This window comes from Poecilia formosa, unplaced genomic scaffold, assembly GCF_000485575.1.
Source record: "Poecilia formosa unplaced genomic scaffold, Poecilia_formosa-5.1.2 Scaffold97, whole genome shotgun sequence".
NCBI classification, from domain to species: Eukaryota; Metazoa; Chordata; class Actinopteri; order Cyprinodontiformes; family Poeciliidae; genus Poecilia; species Poecilia formosa.
The window spans coordinates 776,267-802,128 of record NW_006800036.1 but is presented as its reverse complement, the minus strand read 5'-3'; the positions used below and the strand labels follow the sequence as shown (position 1 = coordinate 802,128).

At 37.9% G+C, this 25,862-nt stretch overlaps 2 protein-coding genes across 3 annotated transcripts in view; both read left to right on the top strand.

Moving 5' to 3' along the window:
* The first annotated feature begins 3,576 nt into the window (after positions 1-3,576).
* Positions 3,577-25,862, top strand: part of LOC103142463 (uncharacterized) — a 26,853-nt gene continuing 4,567 nt past the window's right edge. Inside the window, exons 1-3 of one of the 2 annotated variants that reach the window (XM_007558543.2) lie at positions 3,577-3,803; positions 3,912-3,967; positions 4,777-7,301. In XM_007558543.2, coding sequence (XP_007558605.1) covers positions 3,778-3,803; positions 3,912-3,967; positions 4,777-7,169 — 2,475 coding nt within the window. In that variant the 5' untranslated portion in view covers positions 3,577-3,777 and the 3' untranslated portion in view covers positions 7,170-7,301. Of the gene's footprint in view, positions 3,804-3,911; positions 3,968-4,776; positions 7,302-25,862 lie in introns of those variants that run through there. The other variant, XM_007558542.2, reaches the window with a different exon arrangement.
* On the top strand, positions 9,498-24,199 carry LOC103142465 (solute carrier family 12 member 3-like). The gene is made up of 26 exons (XM_007558544.2): positions 9,498-10,037; positions 10,340-10,456; positions 13,045-13,120; positions 13,762-13,857; positions 13,947-14,086; positions 14,170-14,280; positions 15,170-15,281; positions 15,583-15,713; positions 15,878-15,962; positions 16,227-16,387; positions 16,739-16,846; positions 16,951-17,074; positions 17,491-17,592; positions 19,033-19,188; positions 19,282-19,381; positions 19,821-19,932; positions 20,053-20,190; positions 20,523-20,626; positions 20,760-20,842; positions 20,933-21,010; positions 21,102-21,200; positions 21,288-21,399; positions 21,912-21,998; positions 22,662-22,800; positions 22,879-22,946; positions 23,059-24,199. The coding sequence occupies exons 1-26, from the start codon at positions 9,753-9,755 to the stop codon at positions 23,198-23,200; spliced, it is 3,066 nt and encodes a 1,021-aa protein (XP_007558606.1). The 5' UTR covers positions 9,498-9,752; the 3' UTR covers positions 23,201-24,199.

Sequence of the window (25,862 nt, the reverse complement as noted above, 5' to 3'; positions counted from 1 at the left end):
TTAAAACAGTTCTGATGAAGTGACATTACAATTTCTCTCTAGACTGCTGCTGCTTTGCTTGTTGAAAGAAGTTGTTTATGGTTCCATATTTGTAACGGGTAGGTCTGGCTTGTATTAAACATTATGCTGAATTAAGTTATGACGTGCATCCTGATCATCTCCAATGAGAGCAAAATTCTTTAAAGACAAAATGTAAAACTTTGTGTAGAGATTTATTACACAATGTGATGTGTTTTCTAGGGTAGAATAAATGCATCAAAGATGCATTCTGGACATTTTTTGCATCAGTGCAGCATGGCATGGAGGCCATTACCCTGGGGCTCTGCAGCGAGCAGTACCTTGGGGTTTCTCATCTCTTTCATGGCATTATTATCCAGATTTCTATGGGGTTTGGATCTGGCCAGTCAGACATATTGGTGCCCTTGTCATTATACCAGGTATTAGTACTTTTGGAGGTATTGGCAGGCATCCAGTTCCACTGAAAAATTAAATCAAGATCTCCTAGAGGCTTTTGTATGGAAGCCCATTTCCGCCACTCTGTTAAAAAAATAAAAAATAATTATTTCATTATTATGAGATAGTATCTCATTATAATGAGATAATTATCTCAAAATAATGAGATAATTATTTTTTATTTTTTAACAGAGTGGCGGAAATGGGCTTCCATACTTTTGTGAAGAAATAAGTGCTGTCAAACCTCCTGGTAGCCTGCTGCTTTTTGGACCATTGCCAGTAGATGGCATGGTTCTGCAGCTCATTTGACTGTTAAAGCTTCACACAGGAACCAAAGTAGTTTGGAAATTTTCTTTCTCTTTACTCTTCTCTCAATTCAGATGGATGAATTTTCCATCTGAATTGCTGAATTTAGTTTTATCTGAGACGGCTGTGTCACTAGTCTAGTCCCCTTTCTCCTTAGCTGAGGTCTGACATTTTTGACCTCTTGGTTGCAGAGTGGCTTTGGTAAAAGGAAAATGACATTTGAAATCCATATCCTTGAAATGCCTTTTTATTTTTTATTTTTTATTTTTGCAGTGGCAGTCAAAATACTGACCTCGGCTACTGTGCATTTGTTGTGAATCTCATCCAAACTCTCAAAGGGGTTTTGCTTCAACCTTGTGTTTTTTTTTTGTTTTGTTTTTTTTCCTCCTTGGGCATGGCAGCCACTAGCTGTTTTTTTTGGGGGGGGGGTTTGTGAGACATCTTTATAAAACCTTACGATTGTGTGGATTTAAACACTTCCATAGTGATTTTTTTTCTTATGTCCTATTTTATATTCCACATTTTGATAGAATTTTGGATTTTCATTATATCAAAAGTCCATCCATCCAACTATTTTCTTCCGCTTCATCCAGGCTCGGGTCGCGGGAGCAGCAGCTTCAGAAGGGAGGCCCAGACTTCCCTCTCCCCAGCCACTTGTTCCAGCTCCTCCAGGGGAATCCCAAGGTGTTCCCAGGCCAGCCGAGAGACATAGTCCCTCCAGCGTGTCCTGGGTCTTCCCCGGGGCCTCCTAACGGTGGGACGTGCCCGGAACACCTCACCAGGGAGGCGTCCAGGAGGCATCCTGACCAGCTTTCTAAGATAAGAGTAAAAGATGCTTTAAACATGAGGGGGAACTTGTTGCCCTATCTTCAATGCTTTTCCATTCAGTTTGGAAGGCCAGTACCTTCTAAGAGCCAGTATTTACTTTGGTAAAAGAAACCTGAAGGTTCACATCTCTCACTAAGATAAGGGGTTAAGCTTTAATTTTCCCGGTTTAAGGCAATCTTCAGATAATTTCAGAGAAGGTAAGGTAAGGTTAGGTAATTTTATTCATATAGCACATTTTCAGCAACAATTAGAAAAAGAACAAAAAGAAAAGCAATTAATGCTTAAAAATTATCAGTTTGGCCAGGAAAAAGTAAACTGCTCAGGTTCATCTGTGCTGGAGGGTGCTCACGTTCTCAGTTGTAGTTAAAAATTCAAAGAGTGACATTTGTTTAGAAATCAAGTTATGGTACACCTACTTGATTTCTTCCACTTAATTTCAATGGACAATGGAGTTATCTGGAATTAAAGGTCTATAACTAGGTTCTCAGTTATTTTGTGACATTCAGAGTTGAGGTATTTATGTTTGCAGCTAAGGCTTTGTAAAGACTTGTCTGATTCTGTTTTTTTAACAGCATTATTGACACAATTGGGATTGTGACTTAAAATGGGCCACAAGATTCAACACTGCATGTACCTTATTCATTATCAGAAGATGGAACACGCTTTTAAACTGTACATAAGGAGCCAAACTTGAGGCCCGCGGCCTAATATGGCCCACCCTGTGTTTTTGATGTGACCTTCTAAACTTGAGGTCAGACAGATATATAAATAGAAAATGTACTTAAATATTTATCAATCAAAGCAATTGTCTGTATAGTGACAAGTTACATTATAAAAATGTTAAATATTTAACTTTACAAAGTACTCTTCAAATGGAGAGATGGTTATTTATTCTTATTTTAAGCAATACATTCTGCCAAGGCCAGGACTTTAAGGGCACTTGAAGTGTTTCAAAGTGAAAATGAGTTTCATCCCTGCTGTACATACTGAATAAAAAAGTTAGTTTTCATTTTTGACCATGTCTTCTTTGTTACATATAGGTCTAAGAAACTTTAAAAGGTCTTATCTTGTGTAGGAAGGCTCATGAATGAATAAACTTAAACTGCTGCTCTCCATGTTGGTTTTCCAAGCAGAAAACCAATTATTCTGAAATGTGTTGATGACCTTGGTCAGTCCTGCTCGTCTGTTTTTATCTTGGTTTGGTGAGCTCCACCTTGATAACACTTATTTGGACGCCTGTGTGAATTCAGGAAGGTGCTGGCGCTCTATCTGGGAGGGCACGCTGCCAAGTCATTTTTGCAAAATGTCAGATTCTACAATATCTAAACTACTTAGACTGGTCAAAACTGTCTTTATTTATTATTTATGAAATTCATTAAGTCTTTTTTTTGTTTATGAAAATAAACAAAGTGTAAAAGATAAAACTTATAGTTAGGCAATCTATATTTTTGTTTTGGGCTGAATGTTTTTAATGGATGAAAATGAGGCTTGCTCATAAATGTCATAAAACACCACTCCTAAGCGCTCCTAAGTGGTGTTTTATGACCCTCTTCTCAGTAAAGAGGGAGGAAACAAGCTATAAAATATCCTATCAATCAAATAAGTTTTTAAATATTGGTTTATGACCAAACATATTTTCTATCCACAAATTCCTAAAATGCAGTAAGTAATAGAAAAAGAAATAACTTATTTAAGATGAATGTTTACAGACTGGGATGGACTCTTGTTGTGGTTGGAAAAAAATGCTTGTGAGAATACATAAAAAAATAGTTTCACACTGTGCTCAGTAAAGCTCCATCTTTTTCCACACATTTGAGTTTTTAAAGGCTCAGCATGAACAAATTATCTTTTGTGGGAGAAAAATAAACTTGAGACCCAAGAATGTAGGACTTTAAAATGACGAATTTGTCCTTGTTACTTCTCTGAAAGCAGTAAACCCACCGTAAGCCAGAGCAATCACACTAACTGGCTACACCTGTGTGAGGCTTTTATTTTTGTTGTTGTCCTTTCTGATTCTCATCTTATTAGAATGGGAATCTGGTATCCTTCAAAACTTCCACAAGTCCTTGTTGGCATGAATGGTGGTTAAACCTGAGCTTATCTTCCAGTTGGAGCAAAACTGACAGGGCAGCTGTGCACTTGTAGCTGGAAAGTTTCAGAGGACGCTTGCTGAGTGCCGCTGCAGCAGTCATGACTGCTGGCTTCATGATTTCGAGGTAACAAATCTGTTTAAGAACAGACTGGTTTTACTGAGTCCAGTAATTGCTCAATACTTTAGGCTGAAATGTGATATATTTTGAAAAATGTCCTTTCAATTCTTACAGAATATTGATGCTTTGCCTAATAAAGGAAGTGATTTATGCCTCTACTTTGCCAGGAGGTAAGTTTGACTTGCCTTTTGAAACATGTGACACTGGTAAAATGAGTAATGACTTGTTTCAGGCCTCTTAACCCACAGTCTGAACTACTAAATCCCATTAAAACTGTTAGCCAATGCCTGAAGCACATGGAAAAGGTGTTTAGCAATTTGTCCCTATTGAAATAGTAGGCTATCAACTGACTTGTATGTCACCTTTGAGTATTTATTAAACATGCAAACCATGTCATGCAAAAGTGAAATTCCAATACTGTTCTAAATTAATGACTGTAAAATCTGACTAAAAATTTTGGCTTTATGCTTAATATTGATGTAGTCATCCTTTCTGTGTGATGAAACTACTTTGCATGAATTTTATTTGCAAACTAGACCAGTTTGGTGCCTCTAAGGTTTGGCTTTGGAAGCATCCACACTCAGATTTGGGTTAAATTGATCTGCAAGCTCCACTCCATGGGTATTTGTGGTGTTAGTTGCTAGAAACATGGCAACTCATCTGAAACGTTTTTGAAATCACTGTGATTACTTTAGTTTGACCAGTGCTCTGTGACTTGATATTCAAAAAATGTGACGATAACTGAATATTTACACTGCACCATAACTTTTGTCTGCAATATAAAATATTGTTTTTTGGGGTTTTCTTTTTTGCTCCTGCCAAGATTGTAATCAATACTCCAATCAGTCTCTGAATGTATATAAAAAAGAATTTGCTAGGACTTCCTAGAATATTGAATATTGTGTGCCACAATTTGATATTGCCTTGCTAAATAACAAAGTAAATGTACACAAAATATTGACATGATCTGTTCTTGCAGCCAATACTGGGTACACAGCATGGCAAAATGGAGGACAGAAACAGGAAGTACTTGGTTACCGCCACCCTCTGCATTATGTGCGCTCTCTGAGGCAGCCGAAGAATAATCTGATCAACACAAGACAAAACCCTCAAAGGAGTGGTGTGAAGGATTTGACCCTTGGCCAGACTTTTAGGGAAACTCCACGTCATCTTTGGTCACAGAGCCTTCCAGTCCAACCTGGACCACAAAGAAACTACCCTTTGGTTCAACCTCGAGGCTTCAGGGTCAGCTTGGATTTTCCTTTTTATAAACTCGATCAAATGAAAGAAACTGACTCTCCCACCAAAACTCGCCCCAAACTCCAAAGTAAACCAAATGTTCAACCAAATGGCCTCAGCATTTCCGATTTTCAAAGCCCTGAGAGAGATTCCAAAAAGGATCAAAATGTTGGAAAGAACATCCATGGTGTTCCCACTTCAACCTTCCAGGTCAACCTTACCATTCCCCTTCCAGCTTCATCTTCAAATCCAATAAAAGCCATTGGCAAGTTTGTTGAAAACAAAAGCCCAGGAAATATCTTTCAGAACAGTTATGGAGATCTAGGGAAACGGTTGAGTTCCATTCATACTGAAGTGAAACCTCTCGCCATCAGCCAGACAGCAGGTGAACAAATCAGAAAGCAACTGGGCTCAACATGGTCTAACTATCCTGCTACTGGACCCAAGCAAACTCTGCAGCAGCCAGGTGGGTCAACTTACACCCCACCTACTAATGGCAAACTGACCTCTTCAAGATGGCAATTAATTTCCCCACAAAGAAACTATAATCCCACGGCCAGGCAGAGTTTGCCACCCCAAAAACCAGATTCAACCAAACCGCCATCTTTGTCTTTTGCTAAGTATCTTGAACGTTTGGGTCTCATCAAAGCCCAAACAAGCCACACAAGAGAAGACGTAGCTCAGCCTTATTCCAAACAAAAGCTAAATTTGTCTCCTCTGCAATATAACAGAGGATCTCAAGATAACAAATATGTCGGTGTTGGTTCTCAAAGTGTTGGTCTGCCCCAAAACGGTTATATTACTTCTGTTCCTGCTAACGTCAAAGATTTCACAAGTGATCAAAAAGGTGAAAAGGAACAAGATTCTGCAGTTCCCTCCCTACAACTAGAGTTTTCTTTCCCAGTTAAAACTTTGTCAAACCTCACTAAAGGTGGTGGGTACTTGACTATCAGACCTCAAAATGTTAAGTCTCTTTTGACTCGTTACATGGAGGCAAAAAAACTACAATCACCTGGGAGTGAATTAAAAAAGTCAGTTTTGGGCTTTGATGATGCTGGGTACCACAGAAAGACAGGGCTTCCTGAAAGGAAATGGCCAACCCTAAATCTTGAACTAGAACCAAAACGGAAGCAGCCACCTCCTTATGAGCCCGTTACTGTCAAACCTACAGACAACAAGCCAAGCTTCTCATCCTGGCTTCCAAGAGATTCAGAGACTGGAAAGCCACGTTTTCCAGTCCTGGCGATTTCAAAATATCTCATTGATGCTACACGACCTTTAAAGGGCAAATATCAAACCGTCCGGCCAAAACCACTGCAATCTGGAAGGCTTCAAAGTTTCTACAGTTCCCTGAAGCCCAGCATCAACAGCTATGTGGAAAGTCAGCCTAGACCTTCAGCCAGCCGATTTGCTTCTACCCATGATGATCCTTTAAAACCATACAGTCATCTCCAAACGAATGCTGAGATTGATTCAGGTCCACTTCACGGCCTGCTCGCTTATGGCAGTTCATCCTTTAATTATCCCATGTTGGAAGTTGTTCCTGCAAAAAGGCCACAAATGTGGCAGAAACCAATTTCTTCCCTCTATCTTCATGAGTACAACAGTGGAAAAGAACCTTCTTATGATACTTTTGAAGATGTAATTAGTCTACACAGTAGGCTAAGTGGATATAAAGTTCAAAATAAACTTCCTGAGCAAGACGACCCTGGACATTTCCAAGAGGGAAAAGATTACTATGTAAAACCCTTTGACACTAATGGAGGTTTTGTCTCTGGGCAAACATACCAGACTGGGAACTCTGCGGAAACATCCTTTAATGTGCAACCCCCATGTGAATCTTCATTCTCTAGGCTTGGCCAAGATGGGTCTTTTTCAGACCTTCGCTACCCTTACCCAAATGCAGAATCTCAGCCTTGCAGTCAAGTACCTTGCATCGACGGTGTAGATGAATGTGTTAATGAACAGAACGCAAATTTTCCACAAAGGGTTAGTTACTCGCCAAAGGCAGAGGCAACTTCTATTTCTATTCCTTACAGTACTTTTGACCACATTTTTACTCAATCAAGCTACCAGCCTGCTCAAAATGGCTTTAAGCTCCAGCAATACCCTGTTGGACACAAACAGTTTTGATGATCTATGAGCTATGACGATACACTCGGGTCAGGTCATGAACATGTTGAACTTTGGCTTAAATTGTGCAATCTGCTCATTCGTTTTCCTTCTGCGCATTTAAATATTTAATAAAATGTCTGCTTCAAAATGAACTGTTCCAGGTATCATCACTAATTGGTTCCCACCATCACATTCTGCTGTGACCCTGGTTCAACAGGAAGTATTGTTTAATAGCCCTGTCAACCTAAAGCAGTTGCACTTCATGGCTCTGGTTTAGTAAAATGCATGTGAGAAACCCAAGACTTTTGCTGGCTTAAAAATAAACCAAAGACTCTCCAAAGAATGATGCAGGGAATGCTGCTTACATTTCTGAACCTAAATGTAAATTGAATCTCGTGTCTAATGATGCCTCTCTTCCAGGCAATGCAGGTTAACCTGAAGTGCAAGGAACAGGATCTAAGGTTGCCCTTTGTCAAATAAAATGGCAAAAACCTATTCTGTGTGTGAGGGTTTTGTTTTTGACTCAATTATATAGGCATCTATTTTATCACTGCAAAACTCAGGGTTCTATCTCAGTTAACCACCTAAATGAAAATATAACTTGGTAAAATCGGGGAACCACATGCTATTGCTTAACTTATCTCTTGTTTAAAGTGCTAACATGTGGCCATCGAGTTGTGCCAGTATGTCTACTTATTAACCATCTAATCTTTATAGGGTTTCCACTAAATTAAACTGGAACCTTTTCTGGCTAAATGGGCTGGAAATGCTCTTTTAGTCATTCAGTAGTAACTTAAAACTATTTTATATTTTTGGTATCTCATTGCTTTGCAGGGAGAGAAATGTGGAGCTTCCCCAATTTCAGCTCCAGTACATGTTTTACTCTGAAGCTGTACTTTCCACTCTTATAAGAACCATTACCAAAGCAATATTGCATGTTTACATTTTAAATTAGGCATTCCTAATTGGGTAACATATTAGCAGAAGAGAAAGTGACCTTGGTTTCTCATTACACATTATGCAAGACCTGTGTAGGGATATGTTGTTCAAAAGACTGAGTGAATGGCTGCCTTTGCATGTGACTGTGCAGTGATGGAACTGCAGTGTGATTGAGATGTCCAGGGCTGTAAATGAGACAATGGAGCAATTATTGGTTTGGACTGTTTTAAAGCCACAATAAAGGCAACTCCTTATGTTTAATAGTTCAAGGAAAGGTGTCTCGGGTTTTTAAATTCAAACATTTCTTGCGACCAGGTTTAATGATTGAGCAATATTTGATGATTGATTGATTTGATGAGTTCGGGGTACCCAGTCTACACCTTTCACTGGAATTTCTCTTTCATGCTAATGAGAACAGTAGTGGAACTGCACCGTCCGACTGCCCACCCAGTTGATGGCTTATCAGGGGAAAAAAACTGAGCAGTTTCAATTGCAAGAAAAAAAAGTAATCTGATTTTATTAGATGAGGTGACACTATTACATTCATAACGGTAAAATGGAAAAAAAAAAAGTCAATCTTGTTTTGAAGGCTTTCAAGGTGAATGTGTTCTGCACAAGGAAGAAATTCCCCAAAACTAAGTTTCAATTTGCTACAAATTTCCAGTGACGGGCATTTCACAATATGAGCTTGTTTGCTTGTTTTGTCAACCAATGATGATGCAGTACCATTTGTACAGAAACTAAATTCCAGTAAAAAAGCAGAATGTATAAAAAAAACTTACAGCAAGTCAGGTTTTAAAACTGATTCGTTATAAAAAAAAACAATTTTCTAATGTGACCTTTTTTTTCCAACTTAAATGTTGTTTTTACTGCCAGTCACATTATCTAGGTACTTTTTCACAATCCAATGACTGGTGGCACATCTGGACCCAGTGTGCTGCTCAAGGACATTTGGACTTGTGGTCTGGGACGATGGAATCGAACTGACAACTTCCCAGATAGCAAACCACTGTACTTTTTTCTTGCATTAACGAGTGTCCTTATTTTCCAAAATGAGCATAAAAGATAAATATTTGCTTGACCTTTACACGCTCTAACAAGTTTGTTTGGCTTCAGTCAAGGGCATTGTGCAGGTCATTCATACAAGTGTAATTATGCCATTTACAACTAATCTCGCCAAAAACATCACACAGGAGATTAATCATTAATAGATGTGATGATAAAACCAGGAAAGAACTTCAAATGGCATTTGAAAGCAAATTTTTTTATTTATGTGTTTAATGTTTGGGGTGGAAGGGAAGAAAAATCTGTAGAAAAGTTTTTTTGTGAATTGTTTTTAAATCAAATATCTGGCTTTAAGTCCTAAAGAATTTCTTGGCTGACCTCTTCAATGTGAAACCGTTCATGTCAGGTTTAATAATTCCTGTAATGAGTCTTGTTTGACTTTTCACTGAACAAGTGAACATCTTATTTGGCCTGAGGCTCTTCCTGCTACGTTGAGGTCACTTTTAAACCCAGCCCTCGTAATAAAGCCTTCCTCCTTTTTAACTGCAACTCCATAATCAACTTCATTGACTAGCTGCCACCTGTGCATGAGGGAAATACGTCTGACTCGCCAATATCGTTTTGAAATTTTCTGAGATTTCTGTGACATTTGTTTTAATGGAGCGTCCAACTGCTAATGACAATGTTAACTTGTCTGCATACAGACCTAGCCTTCCACTGTCGGTACTTAATGGCAAAACATCGTCTGGGGGGTTTGATGAGTCGGATTATTATCAGTGTTACGGTGATGGCAATAGCATGACATCCCGTCCATCTATTGCTCTGAGTGCTTACGAGACTCTAGATGCACCACCACAGTATGATTTCTACGCCAACAGCCAGGCGTGGGGTCGGAAAAGACGCTTCAGGCCATCTCTGCATCAACTGCATGGTAATTCCGAGGTAAGGAATGTACTCTTTACCAGTTCGTATATTCAATACTTTTTCAACGAGCAAATAAAGTACAAAATATATCTTAAATTTTCATCTATATATGACTTGGATATTATTTCTGTAAGGTTGTCGACTCAATGCAGTGATTCAATATTTTCGTTCTAGTTATGCTTAATGAAGTTACTACTTTTTCTCAAATTGTACTGCTTTTATGCTACAAGCATTTATACTACCAGTCCCACTAAATTTTCTTTTTAAACTATGCTTTCTTACGTCTTTAAGTCATCAGACTTAATAATTCATTTGTTTAGGATGACTCCAGACCTCCCATGTATGAGGAGAGAGAAGGAGACACGTCTGAAGATGAGGACGAGGAAAAGGAGCCCCCACCCGAACCCACCCGCTTTGGTTGGGTGCAGGGAGTCATGGTAGGTAGAAATGAAGACTTGCCTGATGTAAGGCTAGGTTATGATGGATTAAATTCATTGAGATGTGTCAGCAATGTTCTAATTGGAATAATCAGCTTGAAAAAGGTAAACTGGGTTTCAAACCAGTAAGGGGGAAACAATTTTTTTTTTTTTTTTTTTTTATAACTCTTACTTGTCTTGGGTCTTTTCTCTCTGTGATTTGTAATCCATAATGAAATGTCTTTCATTTAACTTTAAAGTAATTCAAAACCATATTTTGAATGTTTAAAAGTACTGTAATTTCTGAACTATTGACTGCAACCATGGCTGCACAGTAGCTTAGTTGTTTTATCACTGTTGTTTTGCAAAAGGAAGTTTGGATATTCTCCCTGTAGGTTCTCTCTGGGTATTCTGGCTTCATCCCTCAGTCCAAAAACATGACTGTTAATTGGTGTCCCTAAAAAAAAAAAAAAAAAAAAAACTGCTTGTGTGCATGGTGGTTTGTCCTGGCTGTGTTGCCCTGGCGATATGATCAGGGTCTACCAGCCCCCCCGGCACCCCTGCAAGGATGAGTGTGTTGGGTATGGATGTTCACATCTGAATATATGGTGCACCCACTAACTTTGAAAATAAACAAAATTGCACTTGTAAATACCTCACTGCAGGTATTCATTGTATCAAGATAGTGATGCACGCATGCACAAATATATATATATATACATATACTGTACATGCTTTTTTTTCCAGCATGACTGTATCACAGCTGCTTAAAAATATTGAGCCGGATAATAAAAATGCATTAAAGCACCTTTCAAAATACTCAAGGACACTGTACAAAAAATAAAACACAACAATACACCAACAAACAATCAGCAACTTGCATAAATCAAACATAACGGAGATTATACAGATTTGAAAAGATGTTTTGAGGTTTTCAGACTGAGGAAGGGAGTCAGTTTTACGGATCAGGTGACGGCTGATTCCAGAGCAGAGTAAGAGAAGATGATGGCCTCATGATACTGAGACAGAGTGGACAGAGAGGTGAATGAAGGCAGAGGACGTAAGGGTGAGTGAATGCAGAGGAGCTGGGACAGGATGGCCTTGAAAGTGATGAGAAGTGGTTTAAAATGGGTCCAGAAGTTGATGGGGAATCAGAAAAGTCATCATCTCGATCTTCTTCCTCTGCACTAAAACCACTGAAGTAATTTTCTTCGGTGTTCGAATTGAACAGCCTCGCGCACATCTTCACTGTCTCTCTGTTGTTTTTGCTCTCAATGTCACTTTTGTCTTGAGGTAAATTTGCCTTGAGCTTTTTTTTTTTCCTCTTTATGTTGTATTAGTTGCAGGTAAAAAAAAACTGTTTATAACCTCTCAAAGAGCCGGAACTGTGGAAAAGCTTTATGGTTTTCCGGACGAAAACGTCTATGGGAAAAATACTGTTGCATCAGAAGGAATCTCCACTGAGTACCAACAAGTGTGTTTTTTAAACAAACCCTATAAAATATTGTTCAGGTGAGATTTACAATGTGCCTACTTGTAAAAATGTAGCACTCAGTAACTTTATTGTGCAGGTTTGTCCAGTCTGTACATCTTAAAGCAGATAACCTGCCTAAACCCTGAAGCAATTTCAAAAGGCTGCTTTAAAGATTTTTTTTTTTTAAACACCTTGTCTGTTTCTTTGCTCTTCTGACGGAAGTTTTATGCAGAAATGAAGAATTAAACTTTAACTCTGTTTGTCAGTAAAACAAATTGTTTTGTACTGAGTCAGACCAAAAAGGACAGATCTTGTCCTTGAGGACTTGTTTTACTGATTTACATAGTCAGGTCAGTAGGAGGCTCTTGTAGACCTGAGAAGCTGAATCAGGTGTTTTTGTTTGAGTCACATCTAAATCCTTGATGCTGACCTGCCATTCAAATACATTGCTTCATATAAAACAATCAACATGCATATGCACTGATCTGTAAATGTAATCAAAACTTTAATTATGTAAGTAGGATAAAATAAACCAATGAATATTGTCTGGTAATACAAATGCAAGTTGTCTTAATCAGTCCTGTTTTTTTTTTTTTTTTTTTTTATTTATAAGATGTTTGCAGGCTGGTGATTATTCAAACACAGTGCAGTTTAGGGGAAAATGTTGCATCATTAATAAACAATGAATGTACAAGTCTGTATAAGCTTAAAGATATTACTGGCCTGCTAAAGACAATGTGTCAATGAAGCACACTGATCGGCTTTGATTCTAAACCTGAATACATTGATTTTCCAAACAACATGCTAAACTTAACTTATCACCTTTTCCACACTCCATTGAACTCCTTCAAGAGTTCAGATCCCTTCACTTATGATGCAAGTACTTTGTGTCCCTTAAAACATAGTTACTCATTTATTTAAATGTGTCGCTGAGCTATTTTTGTTCCTCATATTTTTTTTTATTAGTTAATTGGTGTATTGCAATGACCTGATTCTAAAATGAAACACAATTTTATATAAACGTCTGGCACCCTCAGTCATAAATTTTGTCTCTCTTGCCAGTAGTAAAATGAAACTTTTTTTTTTCATTCACTCCTGCCTCATAGTTGTAAAAATCCTGCTTGTTTGTACACAGATTCGCTGCATGTTAAACATATGGGGGGTGATCTTGTACCTGCGACTGCCTTGGATCACGGCTCAGGCTGGTATCGGTATGTTGAGCATTCCTGGTGTGACGCACTTTCAAGTGTTTGTTCTCGATTTTAAGACTTTAAGCCATTTCAAGCATTATTTAGTTAACATGTAGAAAAAAATGTGGCTATGAAAATGATTCAGTCTGCAAGGATCTGGTGAAAAGCGTTTGTAAATTATGACAGAAGAGGTAGAAAAGAACAATTAATCAATGTAAGTGAAGTTCTCCAAACATAAAGAATGTCTCATAGACATGCCAGATGGCATTGACAGCACTTGTCAGGGTTTGATAAATGATGCACTTCAAGTTCATATGCAACTGGATGGCTGTATTAAGAACTGCTTGTTGTATAGAGAATAGCTGACATGTTGACAAATTGTACAACACAACCAACCATAATGCAAACTCTCAAACAAAATCAAATTACATCAAGTGCTAATTATGCCAACGCATCTTACAAGGCATATTCTGTATATGAAGACCTTCAAATGCCTCATTGACTGCAATTGTCTGAACCAAAGTCTTCCGCTCCAGAACTGCCAGCTCCTTGCAAATTAATTGACTGACATAACCTTCATTGGTCTGTGTGTATGCTAAATTACATCACATTTTCAATGGATGAACTGAACCTTTACTCAGACCGTTTCCCACCTCTGACAGGTATGACCTGGGTCATCATTTTGCTGTCATCTACTATAACTGGGATCACTGGTCTCTCCACTTCAGCCATAGCCACCAACGGAAAAGTCAAAGGAGGTTTGTTATTAGAAGATGGTCTATTTTCAATGAGGAAAAAGTCACAAACTTCTAACCAGATCATATTTTTCACCTCGTCATACCCCAAGGCGGTACCTACTTCCTGATAAGCCGCAGCCTCGGTCCAGAGCTGGGCGGCTCTATTGGCTTGATCTTTGCTTTTGCCAATGCTGTGGCTGTGGCAATGCACACTGTGGGCTTTGCTGAGACGGTCACAGACCTCATGATGGTGAGAAGCATTCTCCACACACATGCACAAATCAGGTTCACAATAATCCAAACAGAAACTCCTTATATGCATCTCTTTCTTAGGAACATGGAGCTGTCATGGTGGACCGAACGAATGACATCCGCATCATTGGGATCATCACCGTAACATGTCTGCTTGGTATTTCAATGGCTGGCATGGCGTGGGAGTCAAAGGTTAGATCGGTGGTCAAAGAATTTAACAATCCTGGGAGTTTACTTCAAAGATATGCATAGCATTTCTGAAAAGTAAATAAGAATAATAGATGGTGTTAAATAGTGTTAGGGATGTTCTTTTTAATGTGGTAATGTTTTCTTTTGGTTCCACATTACATTTTGTCGTAGAATGCTTTTTTTCACTATCAGTGATGATTTTCTTTATTTTAAAACTAAATTGGAAGTCTTTAATTTCAAAATCAAAACACATTCCCAAGAAACAAACAAAAAAAAAAGCTAATTTGTTTAATCTGTTGTTGCCCTGAGCTAATTTTAGCTCAACCAACAAAAGTAATGGTTCTGTAAAGATTTCTGAACTCCGGCTGAGACCAGTATAAAGCATATAGTTAAATTTTATTGTATCTTTAAAAAGACTGGGTGGAACTTTAAAATTTCCATTCACATTTTTAAGGTGTTCTCCTAAAATCTTGCTAGTAGTTTTTTTACTGTGAGCATAAAATTGTGACACCACATTCCAGACTTCAGATATCTAGGTTACTTGACTGTTTCTATATAAGTTCCAGAATTGACTGTTGTATAATCTGTGGCACATAAAAGGTTTATAGGAATAAATTCAGCTGTGTTTGAACAGAATGTCAGGCACTGCCAAGGCTTTCTGCCTTGTAACATCAAAGGTTAAACCAGTTTAGTTCAACTATAAATGTATTCAAACAGTTGCATAAAATGAGACTTTCACAGAGTGGGACAGAAATAGAAACAAAAACCTTTACAATGGAGTCTGAGATGATATTGTTCAGATTTTGCTAAAAACCCAGTTTTATTTAATAAACCTTCTTAAATGTTTGTCTGCACTGCCCACTTACAGTACTTTGCAATGTGTTTTCCACAGGCCCAGATTTTGTTCTTCCTTGTCATAATGGTGTCATTTGCCAGTTACATCGTTGGGACCATCATGCCTGCTTCTGTGGAGAAACAAGCCAAAGGATTCTTTAGCTACAAAGGTAACTATTATTGGCACTTGGCCCTAGCTGAACATAATATTTACTTTTTTAATCTTCCCACTGCACTTCCTTGATCATTTTAGTAGTTAAATTGTCTTTTTTGTTTGTTTTTTTTTTATTGTAGTTTATATTTTAATGGGTGATTTTTCTGGCAAGTTTATACTTTTGACATAAAACATGTCTATAAGATATGAATCCTTGGGATGAAATGGCCAACCTAGGTTGCAAGTTCTACACCAAGACAAATAACACTCCCTTCTCCCTGATTCTACCGTAACTTTTATCATTTCAACTTCAACAGCTGATATTTTTGCTACCAATTTCGTTCCCAACTGGCGGGGTCCGGAGGGCAGTTTCTTTGGCATGTTCTCCATTTTCTTCCCATCTGCTACGGGCATCCTGGCAGGAGCCAACATCTCTGGAGATCTGAAGGTATGCAAGTGTATTTTTTCCCTCTTTCTTCTATTCTATCAATATATGGGGGGAACATATATCCCCCACAGATAAAAAAAAACTAAATAAAATACGCATGAATAAATATTAATGTGGTTGGATAGAAGTAGTTTACTTTGTATCTTATGTGTTTTCCATCTTAGAATCCAACAGTAGCTATTCCTCGAGGGACACTGATGGCGATTTTCTGGACTACTTTTTCCTACCTTGTCATCTCTGCAACCGTTGGTAAGCCTACTGTATACTATTGTATTTCCCATACTACTGTATGGGAAATATATGCACAGAGAGTACTCTTCAAATGTAGTATTTGAACATGTTTTGTTGCCGTTTTCTCTAGAGTAAACTTAAAAAAAAATCTTCCCAGCACTGAACTATTAATCCCTAGCTAATAATTGTTTCCTTTTCTATGTCTATTTTTTTTTGTCATTAAAAGTTTGTCGATGGTTGTTAATACTGAATTTCTTCCTTTGTATGTTAACTTTTATGCAGGATCTTGTGTGGTCCGGGATGCCTCTGGCTCTCTGAATGATACTTTGTCCCCTTCAACACCCATCGACGACTGCGTAGGTTTACCATGTCAGCATGGATGGGATTTCACCGAGTGCATTAACAATAAGACCTGCACCTACGGCATTAGTAACTACTATCAGGTCAGTTGTAACCCATGCAATCATGCCACTATACACTCTCCTTATATCCAAAATTGTGAAGGACAGTTTTTGTTGACATTATTTAATTCCAATAAAAATGTGAATAGTTAATAGCTATTAATGCCTCTAGATGCAGAGCAAGGCGGCAATATGATGGCATAAAATCTACATCAGTTGTAACTGTAGCTGATCTTGTGTCTGTTTTTAATCAAATTCTAAGATTAAGTTATTTATTGCCACAAGGATAGATGTCCAATCAAAACACATTTTTTCATACATTTTCCGTGACCCATATAAAGCATTTTTGACAAGAAGCAGGCGTTTAATAAATCAGACCTTTTCTGTGATTAGTCGCTAAGCATGGTGTCGGCCTTCGGCCCTCTCATCACTGCTGGGATATTCGGAGCAACTCTGTCCTCAGCTTTGGCCTGCCTGGTGTCTGCTCCCAAGGTGTTTCAGGTACAAACACAGTTTCTCAAACACCACTATACAGATGTGGAAAAAAATGGCCCTGCATCTTTTGTTTGAAGTTTTTATCCTATTTATCATATTCTGCTTTACAGTGTCTCTGCAAGGACCATCTTTATCCTCTCATTGGTTTCTTCGGCAAAGGATATGGCAAAAACCATGAGCCACTCAGAGCCTACCTGTTGACGTACATCATAGCTGCCTGTTTTATTATCATTGGTGAGTCAATGAGACAGATGTTTAATGTATTTTCTAACCAAGTCCTACAGCGTGTTGGGTTAACATTCAGCAACTTTTTGGTTTTTGGAATAGATATTCTTTATGACCACAAAATTAAGTCTTAAAGTTTATATCAAAAACTAAGTGAGAGAGCAATGAAAGCAAAAATAATTTTAGTATCAAGATGCAGTTTAAATTCTTAGTAACTGAATATGATTTTTTTTTTCCTTTTATATCAATATAGTCAGTATATTTGATATGATTGATGTTTATCTTTTCATCATGTATACAATGCAAATTTAATTATTAACCGTATTGGTCAGTTGAAGAGTTAATATTAAACACGTTCATGTTTTTCACTCAATAAAGAGTAGCTTATGACAAGTAAAATTATTTTCTGTCTTATAATTTACCAGCCGAGTTGAATGCCATCGCTCCAATCATCTCCAATTTCTACCTCTGCTCCTACGCTTTGATCAATTTCAGCTGCTTCCATGCTTCAATCACCAATTCACCAGGTAGGTCAAAAATATTTGCTCTCTTGCAGAGTTCTTCTGTAGTTGCTTTTCTGTCACTTTTTTTTTTGTTCATTTCATTAAGAAATGCTTGATGTATTAGACAAAGGCAGCCTGAGTAAAAAGAAAAGTCAGTTTCAAAACCAACCAGGACCTCTGTGAAAATATGAGCTGAAATATACTAACACCTTCTTGAATGGGTGTTCATTTTTACTAGCCATGCTTAAGCCTGATTAAATTAATAACAATGATTAATTTAAATAGAACCTCTGGCAACATGAAGTAGGCTAAAAGATCTTAAAAGGCAATACACGACCTACTATAATTAAATTCAAGTACACATTAAAAAAACAAAATATATATATAAAACTCTGGAAAAAATGCAAAAACATTTCTAGGATTCTGAGTCTTCACTGAACCATAGTGAGACCCATTATCTATAAATGATTACAAAAACCATGGAACAGAGGAACTTTCAAAATAGCATTTTGGTCCTTTAAATAGGAGGTCATAAAGGAGCAATAACAGCATCTAAAGCTGGGTGGGCCTCAGTTGAGGACAATCACTACTGACCTCAAAAAAGGCCGGTCTCACTTTCCCCATAAATATTTTTGATGGTTCCCAAGACTTTTGGAAAAATAGTCTGTGGACTAACGAGACAAAAGTAGAAGTTTTGCAATGTGGTCCCTGTACATATAGGGACACACTGGCAGTGTTCCTTAAACAGAACATAGTATAATTAGACAGACACAATTGAGGCAGGATCATTCTCAGGGGCTGCTTCACTGATTCAGGAGTTGAAAACCTGCTATAATTGATAGCACAAATTCTGGTCTCCAGCAGAATCCTGAATGATTGTCCCATCAGTTTAGGATAAAGTTCAATGACAAAAAAAGAAACAAATGCTGTTGAATTAGCCTAATCAAAGAGTGATCTTAACCGGATTTTTCGTGTTCAAAAACCCTCCAATATAAGCAAAGTTACAGCAATCAAACAAAGTGGAGGCAAAAATCCTCCACAGCAATACAAAGCAGTTATTGCAAATGTGTGATGCCATGTGCTGCCACTAAATATTCACAACCAGAACTTACATGGGGTCAGATCGCCTATTCAACCTTAACAAATGAAATCGTCATCCCAAAAACGGCATTTTACATTTACTCCTTTATTTTGGCATATAATGATCAGACATGAACAACAAATGACCAAAAAACAGACAAGATCTTAAAGGTGAAAATTACTTTTTCCCTGCACTGTAACTTATGAATCATGTTAAGCATGCAAGTGCATAACATGATGTAGCTGTGTATCATTTTATGTCCACGTTAATGTCTACATTAAATTGCATGAAGCTGTGCCCTTGAGCATTTGATAGAGTAGCTAAAACAAAGGCCAGTTTCTCTGACTGGGAAGTGTGGATTGTGTTTATTTGTACATCTGCAGGCTGGCGTCCATCCTTCAGATTCTACAGTAAGTGGCTGTCGCTGCTATGTGCTGTGATTTGTGTGGTGATCATGTTCCTGCTGACCTGGTGGGCGGCTCTTATTGCAATTGGAGTTGTCTTTTTCCTCTTGGGATACACACTGTACAAAAAGCCAGGTAATCTGACTCGCTGTAAAAAAAATATATTTCCATAAAAGTCTAGCTTATTGTCATATCAAAGCTTTCATTCATATTCCTTGCTGGGCTTAGATGTGAACTGGGGCTCGTCACTCCAAGCAAGCTCCTACAACATGGCGTTGAACCATTGTGTGGGTCTGAACGTCGTGGAGGACCACGTCAAGAACTACAGGTTAGTGATATGCATAGGTCTGTGTGAAGATTTTACGAGTAGCTCACTGTTCGAGGACTGCAGCCAAGTGTGATCTCATGGGGTAACTAGTTGTTTTTGACAGTTTCCTAAACTCTGCTTTAGACATTAGCTGGAATTGTGTACTTTGGTCAAGTGGGACTAAGACTCAGGTTTCAGGAAACAAACACTCCATTTGGATGTGGTGAAAAACAAAAGACAATGTAAAATGACTGTATCTCTGTATCTAAGATGTATCTCTTAAAATTATTTGCTGCAGTGGAATAACAGTGGAATAATAGTTTAAGTTGTTTTAGTGTATTCAGATCATGAACAGAAGTCGGTATAAGTACATAAAAAGGTGCTTTGCTATGGTTATAGAACTTTTCCTGTTTGGATACTGGGTCTGGATTAAACCTCTTTATGCCTTTGCTCCCTCCAGACCCCAGTGTTTGGTGCTCACTGGTCCTCCCAGCAGTCGTCCAGCTCTCTTGGATCTCGTCAACTGTTTCACAAAGGACCTCAGTCTGATGATGTGTGGAAATGTGGTCACTGTGCGTACAGATTAAAATGCCCACATGAAACTCATTCTCATGCATTAAAGCAGTACATAAGGTTCTTTGTGTTTAGCGTAGCAATTTAAAGAACTACTAATTGTCCTTCCTGATTTTCAGGCCGATTCTTCCCCATCAGCTGTAGAAAAGGCGAGCAGTAACAGCCATGTCTCCTGGTTGAACCAAAGGAAGACAAAATCATTTTATAGGGGAGTTGTGGCTCCGGATCTGCGTTGTGGGGTTAACATGTTACTTCAGGTCAGAAACGGCTCAAACTCCCTAACAACCAAAATATGACTTAAACAAGGATCAGTGTTGTAGTGTTTTGAATGAAATATCTTTCTATTCAACAAAGTGTTCTACATTTTCCATTATGGAATCAGCTGTCTATCTAGAACATTTGTTCATTCTAATGTGTTTCAGTAAATATTAGAGTTCAGTCTATGCAACATAATCTGTGTCCGATGGTTTGGCATAGAATTTGTAAAGTTTGAGGATTCATTTTCACAGAGTTTTATACTTTCTTTGAATATATTTAAGAACGTGACCATCTTCTTTCCACTCTGCTCATGTTGCTAACTCCCCACCAGGGGGCAGGATTGGGTCGAATAAAGCCAAACGTTTTGCTGATGGGTTTCAAGAAAGACTGGCGCTCCGAGCCATCTATTGCAAACAACTATATAAATATCCTGCAGTGAGTAATATTTGCGAACTTATCTACATAGCGTAAATAATCTTATGAATATGTAATTTTTGAAATTATAATTTTACTGTCCAAACATGAAGAAAACAAAGCTTTGTTGAATTCAATTTTACGTGCTCTTCAGTGATGCCTTCGACCTGCAATATGGAGTGTGTGTGCTGAGGATGAAAGAGGGCTTGGATGTCTCCAGTCCACCTCAGTCGCATGGTGAGAGCATTATTAAAGAACAATTTAAAGTTTTTAAGTGATCAATACGTTCTTCCCTGTCTCACATTGATGTTAATGTTCTTATTACAGTTAATCGGGGTTTCGATGAGGGACAGGACAGCATTAACACCATCTCTCCCGGCTCCCTTATTCGAACGAGCACAACATGTATGTACTGTGCACATCATCACACCACAAGAAAATATGTATTTTCCTGATAGAGCTTATATTCAGATCCTACAATGATTATTGTTTGCAGCTTCTGTATCTGTTGATCTTGAGCCGCAGCACACCACCGTGTTCCAGAAAAAACAAGGGAAGAAGACCATTGATATTTACTGGCTGTCTGATGACGGAGGTGGGACCGCTACGTCTGCAGTCGCCAGTCGTCACCTCTATCTCTTGCTTTTAGCATGATTCCTAATGATGATCTTTCTGTTGATAGGTCTGACGCTGCTGCTGCCATACCTGCTGACTCGCAGGAAGCGCTGGGCCAGGTGTAAGGTCCGAATTTTTGTCGGAGGGGAAACAGACAAAAAGGACGAGCAGAAAGAGGAGTAAGATTACCCGTTTCATATAAGAGATCTACTACTTTAGTTTCTTTTGGAGGAGGGGATAAAAATGGGCAGAAGGATCTGAGGGTTTTTTTTCCTTCTTTTTTACGGTGGAGGTTTTGTGTAAATTTTTATTTTTTATTTTTTTTAGATTTTTGCTACAATAAATGTGCTCACTTTGTGTTTTTGGCCTTGATTAATTCAAAGCTACATTGCATGTATGCAGAGCAATTAATGAAATGATACTGAACACTGAAAACCGTTAACTTTATAAAAAAAAAAGGTATAGCCAGTCCTGTTTAAGGTCATTGTGGTTTAGTGAATAATTCTAAATAGCTTGCCTAATTTCTTATCATTAATTTTAATAATTGTGATATGTGATATGATTTATATGGCTGCTATATGAAGTTTAAATGAAGCAATATAGAATATCTTTTTTGTTTTAAAACAGGATTGTTTTTCTTTTATTTTTGAGATTATATGAAAAATATCTTGGGTGTATGGTTTGTTGCTAGGGTTTTGTCTCTCATCAAGAAGTTCCGTCTCGGTTTCCAAGACGTTGAAGTGATTCCTGACATCTACCAAAATCCTCAGCCTGTCAAGTAAGACTGCATGCTTTGTTCAAGGATTGGGTATTTCAGTAAATCTGCCTCACAATCAGATTTATCACATAATCTATGCAAGAGAAATTTTGAAAGATCCAGAAACTCCATCCCAGATCTCAGTTAGCATGTTATAGATCTCAAACCAATTTCAAGCATGTTGATGGACGTGATGATCTTTTGGGCTTGTTTTACAAGCTTGGATACTTGGATACCGTACAGTGATTGAGTCGGCAATGAACTCCTTCAGTTCATGCTTGATCCAAACTCGATCATTAACAGGATAATGATACTAAACACAGCAGCAAATGCAGAACAGGATGGTTGAAAAGGAAAAGAATAAGGGAGTTACCAATGCCCAATCTTAGTCCAGAGCTCAACCTTGTTAAAAGTCTAACCCGTGCAGAAATAACTGTCTCTAAATCTCAACAAATTGAAGCAGCTGTGAAAAGAAGTAAATCAAAATCACTCCAAAAACTGTGACATAATGGTGAAGTCATTCAGAAAGCAACTTGTTGCTGATAAAGATGATACCACAAGGAAAACTGCATGACGTGTACTTTGCTTTGTCCATCCAGCAGAAGGGAAAAAAAAAAAAAAAAAAAACACGCTGATCCAGACTTTTGAAACATTATCTAATAATGGACTTCTTATTTTCTCCAGTGTTCATCATTTCGAGAACATGATTGGTCGCTTTAGGGTGGACTCAAATCCTAAACAGGACTCTGATTCTGACCCTCCAAGGCAGCAGGAAAAACCTTGGATGATCACTAACCAGGATTTGGAGAGGAACATGGCTAAGGTCTGAGAAATTCTTACCACTCACATTTCTCTATCCCTCACTTCTTTGTAACTAGAATTAACACTGTGTGACCTTCAGTCCCTCCGTCAGATTCGTCTGAATGAGGTGCTGCTAGATTACTCCAGAGATGCAGCTCTGATTGTGATGTGAGTGCAACATTTGTAACTTTCGTTGCTTCTGTCCTTCAAGCCAGAAGATGCAATTGTTGGAAACTGAAAATAAATCCTGTTAAGTGTCCTTCATTGTGTCTCCTAACAGCACCATGCCAGTGGGGAGGCGAGGCAGCTGTCCCAGTTCTCTGTACCTGGCTTGGCTCGACATCTTGTCCCGGGATCTCAGAGCTCCAGTCCTGATGGTCAGAGGAAACCAGGAGAGCGTTCTTACTTTCTATTGCCAATAAATTTTTCCAGTAATTATGTTGTTGTTAAAAGGAAATGATGCAACACTGTAGGGCCTTGAAAACTGAAAAACCTGAGATATTTTAATGTAAATTTTGTGCAATTGAAACCAACATGACAATATAAATGTTTAAAAAGTAACTCACATGCACACAAAAATAATTTCTCATTGTTTTTTCAAGGATTTATATTCATTTTTCGTCCATTAATTTTTAATACAATCAAGATATTCAAAAAGTGTGGCAGATCTGCCACACTTTTTAACACCTTTTCTGAATTATTCTAAATTTGGGTTGGTAGTAAAAAAAATGTGTGCTTTGCTTCCAAAACTTAATTATGTAATTTATTAAAACATAATAGCATTATAATACAATAAAATTACAATCTAAATCAAGGTCCATTTCTATATCAATGCCTAATTTAATAGGCTTTATATTTGTAATTGTTTCACACTGTCAAATTCTTACATATTTTCTCTAAACAACAAAGTAGTGCATAACCGTGAAGTGGAAGGAAATGATTCTGGGTTTTCACAATTTTTCTAAATAAAAATCTGAAAATTGTGAGAGTCTGGCAAATCACAAACAAAGCCTGTTGATCTTCTGCCATTCAACTTTGCATCATCAAGATTTGGTTATTAGAAATTAATAACCCAATTAAGCTGTTGATTTATGTTGTGGCATGTTTATTGGTACGCTGCTATTGTAGTTAATTCTGAGGGCGGGATTGGAGAAATCAACTATTTATTTTCATTAAATAGCTTTTAAAAAATCAAAATCTCCTGAAATTTCCTTTATAATTCTGACATGTTAAGAACATTAATAATGACTGTTTGTTTTTTTTTTCTTGTTTTCATTCAAACAATTCAATCAGCTTCGATTGTGGAATGTATTAATGTATTTCTGGAGTTTTATTCCTTTAATTTTCAATCATGAAAAACCCATGTTTTATGTTCACATATGAAACATTGGAAATAAAAGAAATGTGAAATTGTTTTTTTTTTTTAAAAAAAACCTATGAAGTGGCCATCATGTTTTCATTTTTCATCTTCCACCAAGCCAAGGTTGGTTTAAAGAGGTTCAACGGCAAAGCCAGATGCCTTCTCAGCAGCGACATGCTGCAGTAGTTTAGTCTGAGGGATCCCAAAGCCAGTAATTACACTAGTCCATTGACTTTAGTCATGGGTTTCCTCTGGGTCTCCCTCAAATGGAAGTAGTGTGTAATCTGGGGTAATTTATTTATTTAGCATATTTAAGCATATTTATCATGCTAATATATTTTTCATCAGAGCACATAGTACATGTTCTGGAAATGTTCCAATGTTCTACAGCCAAAAGTGTCTTGTATACTGAATATTTAGGGGTCCACAGCTTGTAATTTCCCCCCAAACTGCTTCATTGGCTTTCCTTTACTATCCTGTCAAAGCTGTGGTAATGCCACCTTTCAACATCTTTTTCATCCATCCTTTTTAACTAATCTGTGTAACAGGATTTTCCTTTTTTTAAGTGAATTACTGACAAATTAATATTTCAATGTTCTTCCAATGTATTGACATGTACCTATTCCGGTCTGAATAAGATAACTGATGCAACATTACTGGATGAGTAATATTCTGAAAAGTTACTTTTTCAATCACAGACGGATTAAAAGAGAGGACACACTTTGTTGACTTTTCAGATACAACAAATGTAAGGGATGCTACTGAAGTGGAAAATGGGGTCTTAAATGGCTGTAAAATTCCAGAAAAATCTTTTGTTGGGAATTTAAACGTATAAGATGGATATTCCTCTTTGTGTAAAACATGTATAATGTGTTTAAGGAGTTGTCAACTTCGAGTTACCCCAAGAGCCAAAGTGAGCCATTTCAGGCACTATTGTAAAATAGACGATCTTTGAATAATTTCCGCGCATGCTCTCAGTGCAAACATTTGACGAGCCTCCACGTCTGAGCGAAAGTGGCGTTTAGCCAATCAGGAGCAGCCACAATGTGTTTGGAAACAATACTGTTCCTGTAAAGTGCAGTACGACGGACCGCATACAGATAGTTCTAGACGCTGCTACGGTCGTAGTGTTTCTCAGCTCAAAAAAAGGTTTACTTTTGTTCCAGCCTTTCTACCAGTATATTTTATAACAGACCGTCGCTGTTCCTGAGTAGCGTTGTTGTAGCGGATACCTCCACCCAGTTCTGGTAACCACGTCAACTTACTCAAAAGTGAAAATGGATTTAGAAGATTCTCAACAAAAGACGACCAGTCTTCTCGTTAAAACGCCTAACCAGGCTCAGGAGGACCAAATTATTGATGGGGTCGACATGAAGTGGACTGTAAAGGACCTTAAGGCTCATTTGTCGAGGGTTTACCCAAGCAAACCGGTATGTAATAAAAGAGGCTACATATTAGCTCGAGGCTATGTTGTGGAATGTCATAACAGCCGCTCCGAGCTAACAGCTGTCAGCCATTTCCTCCGTATTATCTTCCTGCCTGGGTGTATCTGTTCTAAATGTCCGCTTGTTACAGGTTTTCAAAGGCGCCATATAAATCTTCATAATGCTGTCTTTGTAACCCATAGATTCAGTTTTTTTTTTTTTTTAATAGTGTTTTCCACAAACTAAAAAGGCACCGAGAGTACAGTTTGTGAAGCAAAGATTCAGCAGAGGTCATCTCAG

Bases quoted from the DNA above. Each gene is read 5' to 3' on its own strand.
- LOC103142465 (XM_007558544.2), top strand. From the start codon at position 9,753: ATGGAGCGTCCAACTGCTAATGACAATGTTAACTTGTCTGCATACAGA. The intron at 10,457-13,044 runs GTAGGTAGAAAT...GTTTGTACACAG, and splicing joins GTTGGGTGCAGGGAGTCATG to ATTCGCTGCATGTTAAACAT. The intron at 17,593-19,032 runs GTAGGTCAAAAA...GTACATCTGCAG, and splicing joins TTCAATCACCAATTCACCAG to GCTGGCGTCCATCCTTCAGA.